Raw genomic sequence first — 19732 nt, 5'->3', positions numbered from 1 at the left:
AAAGATTTTCCCTATTGTCAAGACTGTTTTTGTTCTCTATTTCATTTTTATGTAGCTAAAAAAAGTATACATAAAGATGGTATGGTTTCAGTCCCTACAAAAAGCCCCGACTTGAACTCAGTAATGATAGAGCAATCTGGTAAAGCTGGACAGGAAAAAACACATAAACAAGCAAACAAACACAAAAAAAAATATTTTGCTTTTGTGGTTCAGGTGTCCATTCAGTTGTTCTGTCTGCCTGAAAGCACCCTCCTTCCTGATTATGCAAGATCAAGACACACTCGCCACCTCAATCAATGCCTCATGTTTCACCATCACTCTGTACACACAAATCTTTGACAAGACCAAAGAACAGAAGCTGCATTCAGGTTGCATTTCCAGATGGATAAAACAGTTTAATCTACCATATCAAAGCCAAAAATAAACAAACAAAAAGTTTGGGTTTGGACAGAGTTTAGAGAAATTTACAGCAACTCGTAGAAATGAAATATGAAGTAATAAATGGTTTATTACATGGAAGTTCTTAGATGTGACCTCATTCCAAGTCATTAATTGGTGAAACTGACATAAAAAAGAAAGAAAAAGTGTGATTCATACACCTGCTTTATGCCATTATGGTTCAGATATAATTCACTTGATGGCATAAATTTTAAAAAGATCATTGTTGTCTAGCTTTTCCTATAATTTTCTTGTCCCTTAGTCATGTTTATGAATTTGACTGTCACTTACAGTGGCAGTCAAATTGTTATTGGGACAAGTCCTTCTTTGTGTCATTATTATGCTTTGACCTTACCTGAAAGAAACATCGGGGAAAGACAAATAATAGGTACAACAGCCAAAAGTCAAGAAGAGTTTAAACTGAAATGCACATGGCTTTCACTGGTGTGCGTTCTCGACTGTATCGGCGATTAGATTTCTCCAGTCAGTTTAGAAATTTTTCTTTACTATAAACTAAATGCAAAAAGCTTTTTTTTTTTTTTGTGAGAAGACATAAGGAACAACCAAAGACAGAAAAGTGAGTGCTCTCAATTCAACAAGAAAAAAACAAAACAAAAAAAAACAACTATGAAGACCTTCATTCAAAGGACATGCTCTTCTGTTTTGAAGACATTCAAAAGGAACAATATTCTCAGTTTTATTACTCATCGACCACAGTGAGTCTGATAGCCGGAGCTACCAGAGCCACCTCTGCGTCATCATAAACTGAAGATATGTCTAGTTTCGACTGAATTGTTTGCTGTCAGGAGTGTCAACTGGTGGCGCTTTGGCGAGTCCATTACTTTGATTGCTGTTTGACAATCTGTCTTTATGACAGGCGACTGCGGAGCTTCACCATCGATGGAAGAGAAACACATCGATCTACCACCTTGTGACCTCCAGCGGCTTTCAAATCTAGCCTTGCACACAGATGGACATGTTGAGTGCTCCTCGACAGAATCGGGTATTGATTGTGTGGAAGTTAATGGCAGAGTCATATTTTTCTGTGTGCATCTGACTTAACCCTCCTGTCACCCTTTCTTCCCCGCTATCTGTTCGTGTGATTCATTAACCTAACCTCAGAATGCCCTGTTTTGTGTATTTTGCATGAGCTGCCAGTTTTAGCTGGCTCCATCACCTTTATCTTCTCACCTTTAATTCTACCATTCCCCATCGATATAATCATATGCTCTATCATCTGTTTACTTAGAAATGATCAAAAACCGAACCTGCTGATTACACAGTACACACATAAAAAAACAGTCTTATGAAGTTATTTTTGGGTTCTTTTTTATTTTGTCGTGCTTTGTATCTTTCCCCTATAAAGAAATAGTTAGCTATATATCAACAGTGACACATGGACTCTAAAATAAACAAGAGTGTAAGACAGGAGAAGAGACAACTAGGCACAGGAGACAAAGAGAGAAATACTGGCAAAGAGAGCAAAGGTAAGAGGAAAAGAGTGAAAATTAACAGCATATTTTTCTATAGTAAAACCAAAAAACAAACCATGGGAAGTGTACATTTCTTTAACATTTACAATTATAATAATAACAACGGCAATAATAATAATAATAACAGTAACAACAATCAGAATTGTTCAAATAATAACAATAATTTTTAAAAAACAATAAGACCTGTGGTTTTTCATAAAGACAGATGATTTTTTTATCCGTTTTTTTTTTGTTTTCTTTAAAGATCACTGGACAGTTGTTTGTTCGGCTTTGCACCTCTATAGGCTAATATTCTGTGTTAGTATAGTTGCTTCATAATGCATTTCAATAGTAAACAGTTTTCTTATTTCTTAAAAGTTTAATTTAATTTTTCACTGGTCTCTTTTATACAAACAAAAAAATTCAGAGATATGTATATTTGTTCTGTCAACATGTTTACTGTATGTATAAATGTGTGCGTGAAGCTGCATATGAGTGGTGGCATTCAGAAAAAACATCCATTTGTTTTGTTCGTTCATTTGCTCCTTTTGCTCCTCCTATTCTTATTAGGGACGTTTAAACCTTTTGATCCTCTTAATGACATTCTAAAACAATTAAGCTTCTTTTAAATATCTTAGCATGTCATATTCCTTTCTTCTTCCTCAGGAAAGCAGCCCAATGCTAATGCTTTCATTTATAGGTGCCAACATAAGGGGCAACGATAGAGGGGGACAGAAATAGAGAAAAACTGATAAAAGGTGGTGGTGGTGGTGGTGGGAGTAACAGGTGTAAAGAGAGGATGGAGGATGTTGACAGCATTTTAGAATAACAGAGAGACACATTATTCTTTACTCTTGTAGTGAGAGGGGAAAAATATCACTTAAAGCTGGTTTTCCTTTTACCGTAAACTAAATGGTAGACTACCCAAGACTGATGGCAAAAGATAAAATTTAGCTTGTTCTTAAAGTATGGCTACTTCTATTGGTTCTGGTTTTGCAAACTGTTGGGAATTATATACAAGTTGCGCTCTCAAGACAATATACTTTGGCAATTTGAAAAATTTCAGCGTTTTACTATTGAGCTCCAAATAGTTCCTGTCCAGCTTTTTCCCCTTAGTCCCGCCTCCCTCCTCGCACAGTGCTCCTACTGTCTCCTTCAGTTAAAGATTGAGCTATGTGAAATGGATTCTTCTGTTCTCCAGGCGGGGAATTATAGCAGTCATCTGCCTCTAATTCCCCTTCCACTTTGGCGGCAGCACAGGCAGAGTGCCGCTTTTCATTGTGTTGCCCTCTTCTCTCCTCGATCAAAATAATTATGGCATCATTTTGCTTTTGTCTACATTCACTTCATTCTGTTGCCGCTCTCTCACACTGTCTCTACTTCCCCAGTGTTTTCGACTTACAGTACTGTATATGGCACAGTCGTTAATGTCTGCGGGGCCTCGAGGCTCTCTGTCTCTCTTGGGTTGTGTAAGTGTGTATGGAGGATATGGAGTGGAATGGTGTGTGATGGATTGGCTGTGTGCAGTATCTGTATACAGTCGCTTTCAGAAGGCCGCCTATTATGGCGCATTGTATAGAAGTGTTTGTGTGTGTGTGTATATTGTATACAAGGTAGGAGATGGGGAGAGGACAGGGTAGGGATATGAGGTCAGAAGAGAAGGGATTAGGGAAAGAGAAGGGCTACAGTAGGTACTCCTTCTTGCCCTGGCTGGCATCGTTCCCATTGAGGAAAGCCTCCTGCACCTCGCCATGTTCATCCAACCCGCTGGCCTCATGGGTAAGATAGGAACCTGGATGAAAAGAGCGAGAAAAAGAGCAGAGAAGAGAGAGAGAGAGAAAGAGGGGAGAGAGACAAGAGGGAGATTGTAGGGGGAAGGTTAGGTGGCAAAGCGTCATGATCATTGCAGCGCCATGCAGCATTGTCACAGCAATCAGCGCTAATATTATAGTCTTCCATACCTATGACCGATTAATCCATTAGTTAACTGACTGTTAGGTCAATACCAGGCAAGAATAGGCTCTTGTGTACGGTATGAGCCTACAGGGCAGAAAATTAGAGGTGGCAGATGGATGCATGAATAGAAGAGTCATAAGAGATGAAGGTAATAGAAAAAGGAGAATTGAAGAGAGTAAAAGACAGGGAGGGAAGAGAAATTGGCAGAAAAGAGTGGAGGTAATGTTAAGCGCAAGTGAACAATTGTAAGACTGAATCACCCAGAAAACCAATAAAACTTAACATAACAACCCTGGAATCCATATTGTAAATAGGTCTGTGTGGTATATTTTATATAAAATAAGAACTGTGTGACTCATCTTCCTGACAGAGTCCTTTTCAGTCTAGAAGTAACTGACAAGCTCATTTTTCTTACCACAGAGGTTGAATGGCTAGCTGACAGTCACAATGGACCAAAAACAAACCCCTAATGGCCCTGTCTCAACATTGATTGGTTGTAATGGTCCTGTGTCTGTGCTGATTGGCAGTCAAGCCATGCTGAATGTTGACAGACAGCTTGTCCAGCCATAGGGTGACTTATCCTGGCTGCAGCCTGCTACACTATTCCCAGATCATTTATTGGCAGCTGCTGCACGTCGTGTAACACTGCCAGTAAGGAGGGCACTTAAAAGGATAGGAAACAGGGGGAGGATTCTTTGGAGTCTTGATACACTAACATATAGTCATAAAACACTGGGACCACACCTACCTTTTCCATCCCACCCTTTCTCTTCGATTATCCTGGCCAAGATCATTTATTACAGACAGCGCCTTGCCAGAGAGGAACATCCTATCCAATCCTGCTTTGTGCTGACAATTTTACACCTTAGTTTAAAAGATTATTTACAAAGAATCTGGATGTAACTGGCCACAAATGGCTTTTCCCATGCAAACTATGCCAAAAAAGTAAATAATTAAAAACTGTACCTCTGTACTTATGGCAACATTGAGAATGATAAACCAACTACCAATTTTCTGCTTGTGAGAGAACATTTTGTGAATTTTTTTTCTCTATTGGTGTTAAGATTTAAGGGCATATCTGTGCATTACCTTTCTGCCGGACAGAGCACCAGATGGTGACAATGAGGACACAGATGACGGTGAAAACCAGAAGGGCCAGAACTCCACCTATCACTGCATACGGTACTGCACTGTGAGTCTCTACCACTGCACCAGGATCTGAGAAGAAAAAAAAAAAACAACAACAAAAAAACAAACAAAAAAAACAAGACAATTAGTGTGCATCACTAGATTTTGCAGATAAAATATGGGAAAAATTTCAAGAAAAGAAATTGAGACAAAGAAACCGATTGATCAAAAATGAAAGCGGGAGTGATAAAGGGGAGACAAAGAAGGCACACTGAAGCACCAGCATGGGAGAAGATACTCGGAGCAAGATGTGAGAAAAGAGAATTCGATATCTTCCACCTAACTTGTATTATCACCTTTCATCACCCCCAACTGAACAAAATGCCAGACAGTCTGAATGGGTGAGAAACGGGTTGAGAAATGAGGAGAGTGAATAAAGAAACAAAGACAGAAACTCAGTCCAAGCTCCTGACAGGAGCACAATAGATTTTAAATGAAGAAAACTTGATTTTGTTTTTTTTTTGTGCCAACTTCAGAAACACACACACACACACATCCACACACACACAGCAATGAAACAAGACAAACAGCCTGAAAAGAAGTTAGTTAAATTATGTGACAATTTGTGGCTTAAGTTTGCAACAGTGGGTAAGATTTATTCATGAACAATGCACATTTTACCAACTTTAGACTCTACTTAACAAAACAAAAGCCAATAATTAAACAGAACTTGATTCAAATACACCTAGTGAAAGTAAGACTTTATTACTTATTATCAATCCCATAGATATAGCAAAGAAAAACCTCATCCACCCATGGGAGATAAGGTATGTCAGTATTACCTAAAGGTCTGTAGTTGGAATGAGATTCTTACATTTATTTTTAGTTTCAGTACATACCTTTGTGATGCTCAAATTAAGAACATATTTTCAGATTTATGGTTCACCCACAAGATTTTCCAATGTTATTGAACTTTATTTCTATGCTGCACTTTCTGTTTTTAGTTGCTGTTCAGTTAGGTTTTGTCAACAAAAATATTTGATTAGGAAACTATATTAAGGACTTTTTACTTGTCTCTTTTAATGTGTTTCTTATGGGTTTCACACGATATTCGTGTTTAACTCTTAAAACTGGTCAGAGTTAACTCCCTTTTTCAAGAAAGTTTTATCTTTTGGTAGTTTCTATGGAAGTGATAACAGGTAACATCTTAAAATTAATGAGATACAACACTCAGTTAATCTACTGAAAGAGAACTGATCCCTGAAATCTTGTGATGTTCAGAACTTGTTAGCAAGAGAAAAAAAAGGAAGACATGCTTGAGTGCAGGCACATTAGCTTTATGTGAATGTACATTTTCAGCAACCACGATTGTCTGGCAACAACAAAAGTATCTTTTTTAAAGAAAAAAAAAATGGCTGTTTAAGTATGAATGTGTGCTGAAAAATACATATCTTTTGACTCTGGACTCAAAGAGCAACTGGGTCACTGACAGTAACAAAAGCTCTTTGATGGGCTGTTGTTGAGTAGGGGCTGGTAAACCCAATAGAAGGCAAGGACGTGGAGTTATTGATTCAGCTCTGGGACCTTCATATAGGATAGAATTAAAACATGAATCTTTAATAAAGAGCTAACACTTACAGATCAAGGAAGAAGGAGAGATTGATGGAAGAAGAAGAGGAAAAAGAGGAAGAATTAGCAGCTGAAGAAAAGAGTTCATTCTTGCGTATGTATTTCTTGTGCTCTCACAAAGCCCTGTGACAAACTGATTAAGTGCATGATCACGAATTGACAGATGTGTGTATTATTGAAATGAATGCATCTGCAGTTACATGACGCATGGGATTGAAATGAATTAAGACAGAGCAATTGGCCAAAGCAATATTTCACAGGAGAAGAAAACGAAGAGCTAAAGTGCACCGCGTTTCCCTCGTGCCAACCTGTTCTTAATCTCCTGCAGCCCAAAGCTCCACGGGAAATGACTGACAGTATTAAAAATTGTGTTGTTTCTCTGAGGAGCCCCATGGATCATACATCAACATTGACTAAACATCCACCAAAGTGTTCACGCTGCAGCTTTTCTTAAGACTCTTCCCAGCAACTCCTCACATGCCCAGCAGCTGAACAACCTCTGCCTGCCACAGAGGCAACAAAGGAACAAGAGGAATGCTTTTAGGTAAAAGAAAAAGACAGATAAGTGGAAGGTGAGAAAAGAAAGATGAGATTACAGTGAGCATGTCTTTCAGGGAGTGCATATGTGAGATAAATAGATTTTTTAGATTCAAAAAAAGAAGTGAAAAGAGGCATTTTAGTTACTCATACATAGTAATAGTTGCAAATTTTCTTATACCTGCAGCATAGCACTTTTCTGGAAAAATGTGGTCAGACAACCACCTGGATCCCTGATCTGCCCTTCTTTCCTATTATAATTCTGTGTTTATGAAGTGTGTGTGTGTAGATAAATACATTTCTGTAGCACCATCTGAGCACTCCAGAGGCCAATGTCAGTCTGTAAGCCTTTCATGCAGATTCATTAACAGTACCCACCAGAAGCCAAGACACCCAGCTAAGACCACACACTCACAAACACAAACGCTGACTGGGCGATGTGTTTGAGGTGTGTGCGTGTGTGTGTATGGTGTGTGTGGGGAGATATCAAACAGCCAGTTAAAAAAACAAAAAAACAAAGAGGTGGTTGCACATGGTGCATATGCAAGCAAATGGAAATGCTCATGTAAATGTAGGGCCAAGGTAGGTTGCAGCATACAAACAGAGGGTGTATGTGTTTGTGTAGGCTGATATGATAGAGAGAGTCGGGCATCTGAGAGCCATCAAACTGGTGGAGACACCAAAGCAGAGCAGGAGAAGATGAGGAGAGAAACTGAATGTAAGAGAAGCTATGGCCTGCAACAGTGGGATCAAGAGAAAACAAAGAAGTGTCTTGTTACAGCTTCTTACCACTGCTTTTTTCTACGTTTGCTTTTCTTTTCTTTTCTTTTCAAGAAACTGGCTTATAAAGCTGGCCAAGTGTCTCCTTTAAAAATAATCTTGCAATTAAAATTAATTGTTGAATTGCACTTTGTGTGATTAACATTTTTAGAAAGAATAATGTCTGATGAGACATTTTAAGGAGTATTTTTGTTCAAATTTAAATATTTCCATTTATTTCTATCTGGAAGCAGTAATAGAATCAATATGTGCTTAATCATGAGCTACTAAGCGTAACAGCCAACAAAGTATGCAGTTAATTAAACCTTGAAAAGTCTATTTCAAATTAAATACACAGTTCTTGAAGTCTACACGATTATAAAGTCTATGTTTAGCCTAAAATTATACAGTTATAAGAAATTTTAAGGTTGGGGAACGTTTATGACTTTGCTGCCTTAAAACACAAAATAATGTGTTTTTTAAAAAAGGCTTGTTTGTTTGTGTTTAGTACAAAATTTGAACCTCTTATCAGATGGCTTATATGTTTTTTGACTTATGAATTACATAAACATGGTTCATGTCCTTAGAAGGACGCTCCAGTGTTCACAACTTTGGAAGGAAAAAGTTGAAATTTGGATTTCATCTTAGTGTATATAATAAATAAACTCGTATCCAGAGAAACTAACAGCCTTATGGGATCTCATTACAACTGCATATAGTTTTTATTCGTTTTGGTAGAGTTTATATTGTATTATATTGGTAGATGGAAAAATAAGTGTCTTCACTAAGAGAATTTTCTGTAAATTAAGAAATGACTTCTAGTTTTCTGTAAAAAAAAATGGCTGTTTGGGTACCATTTTCCCTAACTTTAAAAGAAACAATGTGAACACAGTTTTAATAAAAAAAAAAGAAAAAAGAAAAACAAACGCAACTTTCTTTGCCATTTCAAATAAACCTATTCAATTGTTTCCCCACACAAACTCCATAGAGTACCGTTGTTTTTTTTGTTTGTTTGTTTTTTTTTGTTTGTTTTTTTTTTGCTTTACCTGCAGCTGAAAGATGTCCATGTACCTGAAGCATCTAAAGAGCAAGACCTAGCAGCACTTCCAAATTCAGTGTCTTTAGTCCTTTTTATAAGTTTCTTTATTTTTTTTGTTATATTATGCACCACAGATGATAAAAATCATCAAAAGTCTTTGCATTTTTTGTTGAACATCATTAAATGTAGCTAAATTAACTATTTTCTAGCACAGTCGTTTACAGAGTAATGAACTTTACTTCTCTCTCATTTACCTCCTCTGTTCATTTTAATCTGCATTACAATTTTTGAGACAGGGCTGCAGACTAGTAAAAACAGCAGCATATAGTTAAAAGAAAATGTAATTTTCTGGGGCACGAAAAGAAAGGCCAATCCACGCATGATCTTCCTCTTGCAGGTCATTGCTATCTCTTAGCATTCTCACAAATGAAAAAGGTGTGTGTGCATTACCTTTTGGCTTCGGAGCATAGCCGGGTGACAGGAGGATTGAGGTAGTAGGATGGGAGGTGATTGGTTGGGTGGGAGTAGTGGTAGGGACCGTGGTAGGGACTGACACATTTTCTACAGACAGACAGAGGATGGGATGGCACACACATACACAAATTCTATTATCTACAGCATGCAGGAACATTTAAACACATGCGTTGCAGGGTTTTACAGTATAGTTAACACAGCATATAAAACATGACATGTGCTTTACCACCGGTGAGTATTAATTGAGTTAATGGATGCTCTTCTGTCACTGGAATGGAGTCTGAAAGGCAATTCTGATGAGTTTTGAAAGGGAGCCAAAAAAAACAAAATGCACAAGCTAGATGGAAAACACGTGTCTTCCATATTTATTATGTTGCTCTACCAGCTTATTCATAATGTACCAATTATCAGCTGCATCTTCATATGAAATTGCTTTTGATCCTGCAGAAGTTTGATGCTGTATGAGCTGATTGGGTTCAAGTTTACAGTGGAAATACATGCCATAAAACAGGGGCTGATGATGATTCGACAACCTAGCAAAGTGACATTCATCTTCAAGACAATTGGAATAAACTGGGCTACACTCTTGATCACTGAGACATTTCCTGTGGTGCAGCAGCAGCAGAGAAATTCTGTGACAGATGCATCCTCAGAGGAGCTGTGCCATGCAGGGAAGTGTCTCATTCAATGCTGAACAATAGCTCGGATCTTGACACATTCTCCAAATCAATGGCAAAAACACAATGGTGAGTCGAGAGGTAGGAAGAGACAAGTTCATATTGCTGTTAAACGAAAAATAATGTCTGACAAGAACTAAGGGAGAAATGGATGTGTGGGTGAGAATGTGTGTGTGTGTGTGTGTGTTTGTGAGAAATATCAGCACCTTCAGACAAAAATACCACTTCATCAAACAAACTAAAGAAAAAAGATACAACATGCAAAGATCACATTTTCAAAATCTGCAGCACTCAAACAAGTTGCTTTAACTCACAGCCAAATGTAGTCTTGTGCACACATAAACACTGTCTCAGAGCACGCACCCTTAGACAGAAATGCATAATTTCCCCCCACTACACGCAAACACACATGCACACAAACGCACACTGCCCTTTCAGCTCAGAAGTAATTTATTGGTAAGTATTCCTCTGTCTCTTCTCCCTATTTCTCCCACTGGCCCTGAGATCATCAATCTCTTTTTGCACTCTTCTTATGTCAGCACTATACTTCCCCCTCCTGCTCTTTCGTTTTTTTCCTTTCTTCAAGGCCAGCATCGGTCTCTGAGAGAAATGCGCGTGGTGCATTTTGTCTATAAGACAAAGAGTGAAGACAAACTAAGAGGTAGAGAGAGGCCCAAATGGAGCAGATTAGGAGTTACTCAGAAATGACCAAATTGAATGTATCCTTTATACAGTTATAGATTTTGTGCTTCATGTTTGTCTGTGCATTTGAGCCTTTGGGCTTCAGATTAGAATAGCTGGGGTTGACGCTCTATCTAACAGCAAAATATTAAATGGCTTACATAAAATATATGTTCTCGGAAACTTTATTAAAACATCTTTTACTTTATATCTTTGTCCTCATCAACCATAATCTAGTCCCTCTAGCATTTTCACCTCACTACCTTTCGTCTGGATGCCTCAGCTGCTGCTCTCTAGTTTCTTTCCTCATTTGGCAATGTTCTCTCACTGCTTCTCTTCAGCTTAATTAAAGAGAATACCATATAGCTGTCGTTCTCTGGGCGATAGCGTCCCTTTTTTTAAAAATCATATTGTTATTCATTAACACTCTACGCCTGCCAATCAGCCACACGGCCCACGTTATTTCGAGGGACAGATGATAATGACGTTACTACTTGTATCTCATTCTTGCAGTGGAGCGCCTGAGGATACTGCATCACCATTTTGGATTCTTTCATGTTCAGCTTTCATTATTATAGGGGCCTTGCCCAAAGCACCGCTCGTCTATTCAGTTGCCTATCAGAGCGCTGAGTGTTAGATACTGGTAGAAGGTTCTATTGTTGAAGGCATGAAGGCCAAGGCTGTTGGGCTGAAAGCTTATTCAGAATTTACCCAGACATCAGGTGTGTTGTCATGTGTGGAGGAAAACAGAACTAAAGACAAAATTGACTTGGAGTTATCTCAGCCTGGCTCCTTCTGTCACTAGCCTCCAACCTTTTTTTACTCTCTCCTCTCATTCTGTGCTCTTTTAAAAGTCTCACTTCATTAAACGGAGGTCTGTATTTTCCATTCCAATCATCTTGACAGCTCATTACAAGAGTCAAGAAGACAAGGACTAATCCCTGGTCACCCAATATCCCTCTCTGTCTCACTACCTATCCTTTCATCTTTTTGTCATTTCACTTTGTTTCCAGAGAAACGGAATAGAATTAATAGTCCCTCCCTCTCCTTTTCTTTCTTCTGCTCACTTCTTTATAATATTTTGCTAAAATACGCACAAAAGCACCCACATAGTTGGTGTACTACATATTAAGTCAAAAGTTTTTCTTTTTTTTTTGTTTAGGGCTCTCGCTTCTTGTCTTTCTCTTCCATTCTCCAACACTCTGTGATTCAATCCTAATTGGTTTTATTGGCTTGGTGATTCATCTGAGTGCAGCAGCTCAGTTCAGCTACCGAAGGAAGCCCTGTGAGCTTTCACCAGACAATCAGCAACATTCAGGTCACATGCACATGCACCTCTGTGTATCCAGATGAAAAATTCAATTTCTCCTTGACAATTGTTGCGACAAACAAAAGCCACATCCTTTTCTGCGTTCTGCAGTTCACCGATCTGTATGTGTCTCTGCGCTCTGATTCATTCAAAACATTTCCTCACTTGAACTTTATTTGTTTCTTTTAAAAAGTTGCAAAAACTTAATTTGACCGTTAGTGATTTGTGCACATAATTACATGCCAAGCATTACCACTTAAATAATAAATTTGCTAGGACACAAACACACACACAAGGTGGAAGCAGGCAAATAAAAATGAGCTTCAGTGCATTATATTTCTGCAGTAGCCTCAGTTCCCTGGAGTTTCCTCCCTCTTACTCTGTTCTCCTTCACTAGCGTTAAGTTGGCCTCCCTTCGTAAAGGGAGTCGGGCACCCGCAACAAATTTCAAGTGACTTTTGCCAGAGTTTGTGTTCCGTTTGTATTTACCCTGCTGGCAAATATTTCTCACTCAGGAAAGGTTGACACACACAAAAAAAGGAAAGAGCGATACATGTGCAAGTTTTTCTTAACTTGCAGTAAAACAGCTCCTTTTCTGCTGATTCATCCCATATCTTCCAGCGCTCTGTCTCTGCCTCCCTATGTGCACTCTGGGATTCCCTCTGGGACAGCTGCGAGCCAACCAAACTGACATTTAGTTTATCTGACAAGCGGCTGTGCTGAATTCTAACCTGCATTCGACCTCCATCGTCCTTCCTCCCTCCTTCACACCCTTCACCACTACTCTCCACTCTTTTCCTGCCTTTCGCGCTCAGCCCTTCATCTCTCCTCGGCTCCTCACACCTTTGCACTCACTTGTTTCTCGGAAAGCTAGACCCTCTTCACGTAAAGAAACTGGAGTGCAGATGGACCTATAATAGGGGGCGAATAGGTGGCGAGGTGAGAAACAGTGGTTGTGTTCGAGAGGAGAGGAGAGTGGGAGGAGGTGAGCAGGAGGTGCAAAAGAGGTGAGAACAGTGGGTAGAGCATAAGGACAGGCAGGCATTGAGGGAAAACATATGGAGAGCTTGAGCATGTGGAATGGAGAAGACAGAACAGTAGAAGAGAGGCGAATAAAAAAAACATCTTACAGTGAAACAGAAAGACACAAAGATGAGACACAAAATAAAGCCTAATCTTTCTTTCTGTCACAACATTCACAATGAATAAGTGAAGACCTTTGTCACAAAACAAGACACTAATAAAAAATATGAAAAAACACAAAACATAACAAACAAAATGCTCACTCTGGGTAAATGTTGTAGCTGTGAATCATCTTAACATATTTTACAGCACAGAACAATATTTATTCTCCATATTGACTGATGAGCTTCATTTAATCCTCAGAAATATGTCACTATCACCTTATTAAATCACCCACAGTGAATCATTTGCACTGGCAAAGATGTATGGAAGAATGTACACTATACAGTTTTATGTATTTGTAGCATTTACAAAGAAACATTCTAGTCTAAATGTAAGGGCTTTTATTTTGATATTTCACAAAAAAACGTTAAGACTATGTTAGTCTGACTATCTGTTGTGACATTTGTTTAGATTTCAAAAGAAGCAGTTGCCTGATGGTTAATGTAATGACTGCATAAACAACACTGAGCTATTTGAGATAAAGTTAGAATCTGAACAATCTAAGTACACATTTTTTTTAAGTACAGTAAACCACCACTGATGCAAGACAACAGCATGACGATTTAAGGAGCAGATTGCATGAATTGTGTGGTGGAGAGCTGGAGCAAAGCTTGCTTTTATGTAGATCCACCGCATTTTTAAATCATATGCAGCATTTTTGCAAGGGAGAGAGTATGAAAAGAGTGAATAACCAGCTATAGGATGAAATATATTGGAAAATAAAAAGGCACATAAAGATAAACAAATTATAGTGAAAAAAAAACCTCTTAAAGAGACAAAAATTTTTCCTTCAGATGCCATAACTCACATCAAAACTTTAAATGTCTAACCTTCTTGAGAGAGAGGAAGAAGGAAGAAAAGAGAAAGAAGGTGGTGGGAGGGGATGTCAGCTTTCATCTTGGCACTGCTGCCGCCCTTGCTGCCTGTGGAAAACTGTCATTATGTGTGTCATTGAAAGCTTGTTCAATAGTGTGTACAGGGCGTCCATGTGCGAGTGAAAGGTAGTGTTAGTGTGATAGATGGATGAAGGGCTGCTAACTAAAAGCAGCCTAAAATTGTTCCAAAATACATTTCTATTCTCTCCGTTCTCTCTGCTTGTGATCTTCAAATCAGGCACTTAAATGCAATGACAGGCACCTCCACCAGGGGGTGGAGGGAGTAGATCAAAAGGGCCAACCTGCTGAGTGACGAAAGCATTCGTGCAATTAGACCGAACCCAAAAACACAACAAAAAAATGAGTTCAGCCTCTAATGATGAGCTTGTTATTGCAATTTAGCCACACTGCTCTCCCCGCAACAAAAATTCGGTTTTGTCCTCATACAGATGCGAGTGCACTCGGTTGTTTCATGCAGGGATTACACGACATTAACATACATCAAAACCTTGTTTTCAAACGCAGCTAGAACTCTGACTGAAAGTTGGCCAATTTGTCACAGTTCCTGAAAACAGTGACAAGGTTTCTGTGTGATGTCGAAACCTCAACCGTCATCCTCTTTGAGCAGTGGTGTGCTGGATCCTAACTGGGTCAACCCTAATTAAGAATGGAGCTACCACCAGTGAATCCAGGTGCAAAATTGTAGAATAAAAAAAAAAACAACAACAACTAGACAACAAAAGTCCCTAACCCACATCTCCCCCTCTCTGACACTGCTGCCCATACAACAAAGAGCAACAGATGTCCAGGTGTTGCTTGACCGCCAAATCTTATCATGTAAAACTTCAGTTCCAGCAAATTCTGTGTTGCGTTATTTGTCATCTTGTTTTTTATATCTTTCTTTTTTTCTCTTTTTTATGTGCATATTATACAAAAAAGATGATTGTAGAATTTCAGGCTAGGGTTACACTCTCAAAAAAAGCAAAGAAATCAGAAAAACACAACAAACCACACACACTTATACCAACTGACAGTTTAAAATCTCAAATATGTCCACTGTGCATGGTGTTCTTTGGGAGGAAACCTGAACACTAAAAACAACTCATTTATGCACATTAAGAAAAGACAAACATCACAGCAGCAGTCAACCAACAAATCCACTCGTTTAGCTGTCAAAACAATGCTTTTTTATTTTTATTAATTGCACTCTGGGATTTATGTTATTTTGAATTCCCTGAGTTAAGCTTTGGGTTTCAACAGAAATAATAAACTACTAATTCATAAATGATAACCCGAATAATAGTATTTGTAACTTATATTTAAGACTGGTAGTTATGGTGGTCTAATCTTCTTCTGGAATCGATAGTGCTTTTGAATCACTTGCACAGATGGGTATCAAGTACAGCCTGCTGAATTCATTTCAGGAGAAATAAATAAAAAAAATAAAAATAAACAGATAAAAAGTGCATCAGCATTTAATAGTTCTGAAGCTCTGTGCCAGAAAAGCCAGACTCCAGAAGATAAAACACATCAATAAAAATTAAAAGACCTCTCAAAAATTCCATCACAAACTTGAGCAGGGAATCCAAAACATGAGCTTCTGAAAATATGGAACAATGAGACCAGTTATCCTCTGCATGTCAAGGGTTACAAGTGGAAATAAAACATAAACAGAAAAAAACTGAATAAGTGAGTAACGTTTTTGTTGGTGGACTCACCATACACCAACAGGGTGTACTGATCGGCAGCACGTCCAAAGTTGTTCTGGGCTTGGCACAGGTACGTCCCGTTGTGTGACTGGCTGAGACGGGAAATCTGAAGAACAGGTCCATTAATGTCTGCCCTCTCAGGTAAGGTGTCATTTATCCTGCTCCACAGAATATTTCTGGGCCTGGAAGAAAAGATACAGTGACTACACAATCCAAAAATCCAAAAAAAAAGTTGAACTTGAAGGCCTGGCATTTACTAAAGGAATGCATATCACCTGCTGCTTTTCATGTCAGAATTTTAGACTAAGACCATCTTATGTTGAGAAATGACAGCTGTTTTGGCCAAAACAATATACTGTGGTGCAAACTCATGCAATGTTGTGAAATATCACATTAAGTGAAGAACAGAAGTTAGATTCTTATAGAGATTCTCCCACTTTATAAATATGCAAGATAGGCACTGGTAGAGCTACATTCTATAGCAATGTTTTTCTGTTCAAGATTTTTAAAGCGCTTTAATGTTCAATGAGAAAACGAGAACCAGAACCTGAGAACCTGTTGCTGAACAGTATATCTAGCAGAGTATTGCAGAAGATGCTTGTTTTGTTGTTTCCACACATTAAATAAAGACAAGTTGTGTAAAGTTTGGGATTTGAGATAGGATGAAAATGGTTTGTGTCAAAGTAATAACTCAATGATGGAAGATGTGCAAACAAAAGTGCACCAACTTTATTTTTACATATTTCCCCAAAAAGTGGACATCATATAGTTTTAAACTTTATTCAGAGTTATGCAATTAGTAATTATTATTGAAAGAGATAGAGAAAGAAAGAAAGAAGCAGATTAGATTTGAGCAAAACAGTTCAGGGTTGCTATAAAAAGAAAGGTGGCAGAGGAGGGTAAAGTGGCCCAGAGGGTGAGAGTGAGATGAGAAGACAGAATAAAAGGGGCTTGAAGAAGGAGCCAATGGTAACAGGGGGCTGCATCCTGAAAAATAATGAGGAGATGGATGGTCAGAGGGCAGCAATGGTGTGAAAGAGTTGGCAGAAGGAAGAGAATGGCAGATGAGAGAGAAATAGGGTGTCAGGTGTGCAGCGTGGAAAAAAAAGACAAAAGCAGAAGGAAAGAGTGTAATGATATAAAGGGAGAAACGAGAGAGAAAGAGTACGGTGTGTTAGAAGATGAAGGAAAGGAGCAGGCAGGCAAAATGAATTGGTCATGAAAACTGGGCAGGCAGAGGAGACAGGAGCTGCAAGGATTACAGAGACATCCTGGTGAAGAAATCCGTGTGAGTCTTAGTGTGTGTGTGAGCTTCTGGCTGGGTGTCATGGCTCATGCCACTTTGGACAGATTACAATCCTGACTCATCTGGGTTCTAATCCCTCAGGAAGTCTAATTAAACCTCTTTCTTGCTCACTCACTCACATACAAACACTTTCTCACCTCTTCAACACTCTTCAACACACACTGGATGTGAAAAACAAAATCTTCCTCAGTTCATCTTTTATCTCACACGCATGCACGCATTTACTCCTACCCAGTGTAATCTCTTGAAAAGCTAATTTACAAATAAGGAGGTAATCACGCAAAGGGACAAAGCATCCTCCTCCCTCATGCCGCCCTAATAACAGTCAGACAGAAGTGTAGCCCTTCAGCAAAAGGTGGAGGCATATAATTGGTACTCAATGCTTAACAGGCGGTTAAAGTGCAAAGGTGACCAGGGTACTGTGTGTGGGTGTCCATGTCTAAGTGTCTGCAGTCCAGCATCAAACTGGGGTCAGAGTCCAGAGCTGCATGCAGTCCCATCCCTTTGTCCCCCAAACACACACTCACGCACACACAGACAGTGTTCCCAATCAGGCATTACAAAGCTTTGGAGAAGCTGGGGCCAATACGTTTCTCAGCCAGTCCTCGGAGTTGGATTTCACTACACACCCACACACACACACACACACACACACACACACACACACACACACACTGCACACTATTTGGCTGCATGAAGCTTTTCTAGGGGAGCTTTAGTAGACCTGATGCTCACAGACAGACGGACCATCTAGGGGAGGGTTTAAGAGCTTAGGACCCAATACCCTTCTGGAAAGTGCACAGAGCGTGTGGACACTCTGGAAAACAAGCTTTCTTTCAAAATTGGCTTTTAAAATAGTCAATTACCTATTGGGCGTTGTATCACTTACACACAGTCAGGTTCAAGTTTCTAAAATGACCGTAGTTACACTTTGTTTGGAGCATCTTCCTAAACACTCAGAGTAACCTCTCAGGCACATTCTTAAGCTCTTTTTTTCTTTTTTCCTTCATGCAATAAAATATGGATCAGATGGTTTTTCACCAACCTGTCTTGCATTAAATGTCAGGCAGCACCACAAATCTACCACTTTTCTGCTTTTGATCGAATTCAGATTCACTTTGCTGGTAGAATCAATAGCCTTGTTTTTTGCTTTAAATTTTAATTAATAAAAAAGTTGCTCTGTTGTCTTCCCAAACTAACTCTAATCTCTACTGCATTAGACAAACACAAATTCGCAGAAAGGATGTATATCAATATCACTTTCAAATGGCATGATACTTATTGCAAAGTCTGATATCAAACATAAAAAGTTAATCTGAAGTATATCAAATAGTGCCATTTCTAAAAAGTTAACTCTAGTAGTTTTCCAGAGATACTGATTTGCAATTCACACTCAATGTAAACAAAGCACTCAGCAGAATCTGCCAAAAACAACGTAGAAGCTTGAGTCACGGAATTGACCTACAGCAGGCTGGACATAGTCTGAATAGATGAACAAATATGGTAGAATTGGACAAGCCTGAAATCCTGGAGAAGATGTTTAGGTTGAAATCTAAGAGTGAATTTGTTGCTAAAAGAGAAAGAGCGAGTAGAACAACAGTCAAAAATAAAAATATCAGGGATCAAGCAGGACGGTGGAGTGCCATAAAGACAGAGCTTGGCATTCAAACACATACATCTTTTGCAAAACTTCTGCCAGATTGGTAAGTTTACCATTTCATCTTAAATAGGACGACAAGAAAAGCTCTTCCATTGTCATTGTTGCCCTATTTTCAGTCACTTTTCGTAGGTATACAAATGCCAACACTAGTTAGCATCTGATCAATTCAAAAGCTTTGTGATATTGTGATGAGTAACTTCGAATCTAATAAAAATTGAAATATAATTACAATAACTACTTATTATTCATAAAAAATACTTTAATGACATCTGCTATTTATTATAAGAATATAAGGAAATAAAAACATCACAACCCATGAGCTTCTTAAAAATGACTCCTATGACCCAACAAGAAGGATATTTGTGCAGACTTTTCTATTTAAAAAAATGTAAAAACCAACTTCATTTGCAACAAAATGAGAACATCACAAAACCTGACAGCTCTCATGACATCCATCTGGGCTTTATATGAAAGTCCAAAGCAACTGACCTGAGTTAAGGCTAGCCTGAAATAGTCACTGAAGGAGCTGCAAAGGTTGGGAACTTTCACATCAGTTTAATTTTTCAGGCATTGCTGCTTAGTGAGGACTTGGCAGCCTTTAAATGTTTCAAAAGGCTCACCTCTCCTTCAGTTTAAATTTTTAAAGACCAATGAAATTAAAGAATGCATGATTAATTCAGCGGTTTAATCAGTGAGATAAGGCAACTGCTAAAAGAAATGTGTGTGAAGTAAATTGGATCATTTTAAGTAGAAGAAAGCTCTAATGAATTATGAGGAANTTCCTGATTACAAATTGCTTTATTAGATTATGGGTGATTTGATCACAACTAGACAGTGAGTCATTTCACACATTGGTTCAAGTGGCCATTTTAACCAGTTCTCATTTCTGAACTGTATA

The 19732-nt window shown here is 38.6% G+C and overlaps 1 protein-coding gene across 4 annotated transcripts in view; it reads right to left on the bottom strand.

The window, feature by feature from the left end:
* Positions 1-1750: 1750 nt before the first annotated feature.
* Positions 1751-19732, bottom strand: part of cadm4 (cell adhesion molecule 4) — a 160164-nt gene continuing 142182 nt past the window's right edge. For 2 of the 4 annotated variants that reach the window (XM_017415580.3, XM_017415579.3), the window contains exons 6-9: positions 15878-16050; positions 9409-9519; positions 4956-5084; positions 1751-3702 (exon numbers count right to left, since the gene is read on the bottom strand). In XM_017415580.3, coding sequence (XP_017271069.1) covers positions 3593-3702; positions 4956-5084; positions 9409-9519; positions 15878-16050 — 523 coding nt within the window. In that variant the 3' untranslated portion in view covers positions 1751-3592. Of the gene's footprint in view, positions 3703-3871; positions 3951-4955; positions 5085-9408; positions 9520-15877; positions 16051-19732 lie in introns of all 4 variants that reach the window. The other 2 variants (XM_037980168.1, XM_017415582.3) reach the window with 2 other exon arrangements.

This window comes from Kryptolebias marmoratus, linkage group LG16 (genome assembly GCF_001649575.2).
Source record: "Kryptolebias marmoratus isolate JLee-2015 linkage group LG16, ASM164957v2, whole genome shotgun sequence".
NCBI classification, from domain to species: Eukaryota; Metazoa; Chordata; class Actinopteri; order Cyprinodontiformes; family Rivulidae; genus Kryptolebias; species Kryptolebias marmoratus.
This window is presented reverse-complemented; position numbering and strand designations above follow the sequence as displayed.